Source organism: Urocitellus parryii, chromosome 4 (assembly GCF_045843805.1).
Source record: "Urocitellus parryii isolate mUroPar1 chromosome 4, mUroPar1.hap1, whole genome shotgun sequence".
Taxonomy (NCBI): Eukaryota; Metazoa; Chordata; class Mammalia; order Rodentia; family Sciuridae; genus Urocitellus; species Urocitellus parryii.
The window spans coordinates 189,481,845-189,485,672 of NC_135534.1; the positions used below are offsets into that span (position 1 = coordinate 189,481,845).

The window sequence follows — 3,828 nt, forward strand, 5'->3', positions numbered from 1 at the left end:
GATGAACAGCAGCCAGGAGTGGAGGCACACACCTGTAATCCCAGCAGCTCAGGAGACTGAAGCAAGAGGATCACGAGTTCAAAGCCAGCCTCAGAAACTTAATGAGGCACTAAGCAACTCAGTGAGACCCTGTCTCTAAATAAAATACAAAAAAGGGCCGGGGATATGGCTTAGTGGTTGAGTGCTCCTGGGTTCAATCCCCAGAACCAAAAAAAAATCAAGAAAAAGGTGAACAGAAGGCATCAATGACTGCCTTGCTCAGGAAGATAGGGAGTTTTAATCAGGAGTTTTGAATAACAAAGGTAGTTAGGGAGCTACTACCATGTAGATCTGATCAAGAAGTCAGAAGGATATTGTCCTCTCAGTGCTGCAGCTGTGTGATGCTAAGCCTTTTAATTTTTCTTTGATGTTTTTCTCACTTTCATAATCAACACCAATCTTTATTGTTCATTCTTTTGAAAGGATTCAAGCATCGAAAATATACAAGTTTCTTCAGCACTAACATTCACTGGCTCCACATTTATCCAAGTTTCTTTCCAGAGCAAACATTTGATAGCTCAAACTTCACAGCCATGAAATACCAGATAGGAAATATTCATAAATGCAAATTGGAACCTCCTCTAGTCCGTTAGCAATTCCTTTGTGTACATATACTCCGCAGGAAATCATAAAGCTAAGGTTCAAGGCAGAGCTCTAAGTAATTGTATGTGTCTAGAATTTCTCCAGTGAATTCTGCCAGGGGCATATCCTTGGTAAAACAAAGGCATCCAATCCAAAAAGTTCATGTTTGATGTGATAATATCTTGCCCAGCAATTTTTTCATAGCATCTTTTACTTCCTTGTTTCTTAAGCTATAAATTATGGGGTTTAACATAGGAGTAAGCACTCCATAAAGCAATGAGATGATTTTGTCTATTTCTTGTGAGTTTGATGAAGAAGGTCTTAGGTACATGGATAGGGCAGCCCCATAATATAAGATCACCACAGTCAAATGTGCACCACAAGTAGAAAACGTTTTGTGTCTCCCCTCTGCTGAGCTGATTCTCAGAATAGTAGAGAGGATGAAGACATACGAGATGCAAATTAAGAGCATTGGAATGGGCAGGAGGAGAATGCTGACCACCAGCATGATCATGTCCATGAGCAGTGAACTTGTGCAAGCTAACTTGAGCACTGCCAGGATTTCACAAGTGAAGTGGTCAATAAGATTCCCACAGAGGGGTGTCTGCAGGGCAAAAGTGGTTTCCAACAGGGCAGTCAGACAGCCCGTCCCCCAGGAAATGGTGGCCAACTGCACACAGACCTGCCTGTTCATGATGATGGGGTATCTCAGCGGGTTGCAAATGGCCACATAACGGTCATAAGCCATCACAACCAGAAGCACACACTCTGTGGAGCCCATGGCAAGGGACAGATACATTTGTACAGCACACCCTGAAAAGATAATGGTTTTTCGGGATGACAGCAAGTTCACCAGCAACATAGGAATAGATGCAGATGTGTAACAAATATCCATGAAAGAGAGATTTCCAAGGAACAAGTACATAGGGGTTTGAAGCTGTGAATCCAGGATAGTGATTAAAATAAGAATGCTATTACCCACGAGGGTAATCAGATACATTACAAGGCTGAAGATGAAGAGAACAATCTCTAACCTTGGGTATTGGGAAAATCCTTCCAGGAAAAAAAAGCTCCAAATGGTGAAATTTTCTCCTTGCATTTCCTTTCTTTCACCTGTAGTTATTCTAGTATAATTCTCTTCCTTTCATCTGAGGACATAAAGAAATTAATAAAGTATAATGTTTATTTATGAAAGCACTCTCAAACTTATTTTCACTATTTCAAACACAATGTTCACAAGAAGTCACAGAATAGCATATGTATTAATCAAGGGGGGAAGCAGGTTTGATATACATAAAAGTTGATTTTTCCACAATAAAACTTAGAAAACAATGAATCTGAAAACAAGAATAAATTTAATATTTTAATTTCAGCTCATAATCCTATCCTTAGCACAGTAGGCTTTCAATAAAGACTTAAAAGTGATGAGAAAAAATATAAATGGACATTGAATAAATTATTGAGTACAAGTTAGAAAAGTAAGCCAGATAAGTGAAGGAAAGAAAGCTCATAATGTACAATAAAAACCAATAATGACCTTCCCTGGAATAAGAAAATGAATGTTAAAATAAATAAATTACTGGATTTTAAACCAACACCTACATAGTTCTGGGTCTAAACGAATTCTGTCCAGCTGAGAACTTGGGAGATCTGTATACTGTTTCAGAAAGGATGATGCTGCTTAATACATTGTGATTATATCTAAGAGACAGTTTATAAATCACATTAAAATAGCCCACCTCGGGCTGGGGTTGTGGCTCAGAGATAAGAGCACTCGCCTACTATGCGTGAGGCACTGGGCTTGATCCTCAGCACCACATAAAAATAAAATAAAGATATTGTATCCATCTATAACTAAAAAATCAATATTAAAAAAATAGCCCACCCATTTAAACACTAATATCCATATATAGTTTATTCATTATTGACACCATATCCTCGTAATTGTGTAAAATCAATAATGCATTTCTTTCAAAATTATTGACTGCCACCATCACTAAAAATATCAAAGAAATTATCTAGAAATTATACCCAGGTAATACCCTTATTATTCACCAAGACCCATGAATATCCAGCAAATGCAGAAAACATACTCCCTTAGAAAAATTAGCATTCTTGGAAAATAGGATTTAAGCTCCCATAGTTTAATTAAGACACTTCAGGGGTTTGTGGGTTTTTTTACGTGTCATTTTACAAACAAAAAATTATTAAAAACTTACCTTGCTTTGCACATATATTGCTTGTTATCAACATCATACTGTTTCCTTCTCTGCTGATTCTCTCCATTCTATTTTCAAATACATGTTCTTAAAAACAACCTCCATGGTCACAATAGCCAAGCCCACTGCCATCCTCTTTTTGCTCTTTCATAGATGAGTCAGTCCCTCAATCATATGGTTTATGTTACAATATTTCAATCTTCACTTTATCACCACTGGCATTCTTTCCTTATTTCTCAATTTCATTCTTCTCCCAGTTCTCCATGTTTAAAATGTTGGCATAAATACAAACATTGTGACAATCTTATTTTACTACTTCACTTAAAATACTGCTTTGATATACTTTATAAAGTTAGCTGTGTACAAGGAAGAATGAATGCATCCATGTTAAAAAATGTTATTGTGTAAAATCAGTAATGCATTTCTTTCAAAATTATTGACTATCACCATCACTAAAAATATCAAAGGGTAGCAACTGAAATACTACATAAATTTAAATCATTTGTTTTTGGGGAATACACGTTGTCCCTGAACAATTTAAAGTTCAGCAGCTGTAATATATAGAGATTTGAAGCTTCAGATCCTTCAGGGATAATGTCTTAAAAATCCAATTATATAAAACTTTTAGAGAGTCAGACAAAAAGCAAACCACACTTCTACCTAAATATGTGCAAGAAACTCCTAAAAAGCAGGTTTTCTGGGCTAGGGGTGTGGCTCAGAAGTAGAGCACTCGCCTAGCATGCATGAGGCACCGGGTTTGATCCTCAGCACCACATGAAGTAAAATAAAGACATTGTATCCACCCATAACTAAAAAATAAATATTAAAAAAGAGCAGGTTTTCTATTCTCCCTTTCCCCCAATCACTAGTTATATCAAGATTTTTTTTTTAATGATTACAGTATAGAATACCTAACTGAAATACAGGGGGAAATGTCCCTGTAATTCTAAGATATAAGATTTTCCATTTATGAAATTACTTCTTAGTT

The 3,828-nt window shown here is 36.5% G+C and overlaps 1 protein-coding gene across 1 annotated transcript; it reads right to left on the minus strand.

Moving 5' to 3' along the window:
* Positions 1 to 781: 781 nt before the first annotated feature.
* On the minus strand, positions 782 to 1,720 carry Or2k2 (olfactory receptor family 2 subfamily K member 2). The gene has a single exon (XM_026391153.2). The coding sequence runs from the start codon at positions 1,718 to 1,720 to the stop codon at positions 782 to 784; it is 939 nt and encodes a 312-aa protein (XP_026246938.2).
* Between the last annotated feature and the right edge of the window lie 2,108 nt (positions 1,721 to 3,828).

Bases quoted from the DNA above. Each gene is read 5' to 3' on its own strand.
- Or2k2 (XM_026391153.2), bottom strand. From the start codon at position 1,720: ATGCAAGGAGAAAATTTCACCATTTGGAGCTTTTTTTTCCTGGAAGGA.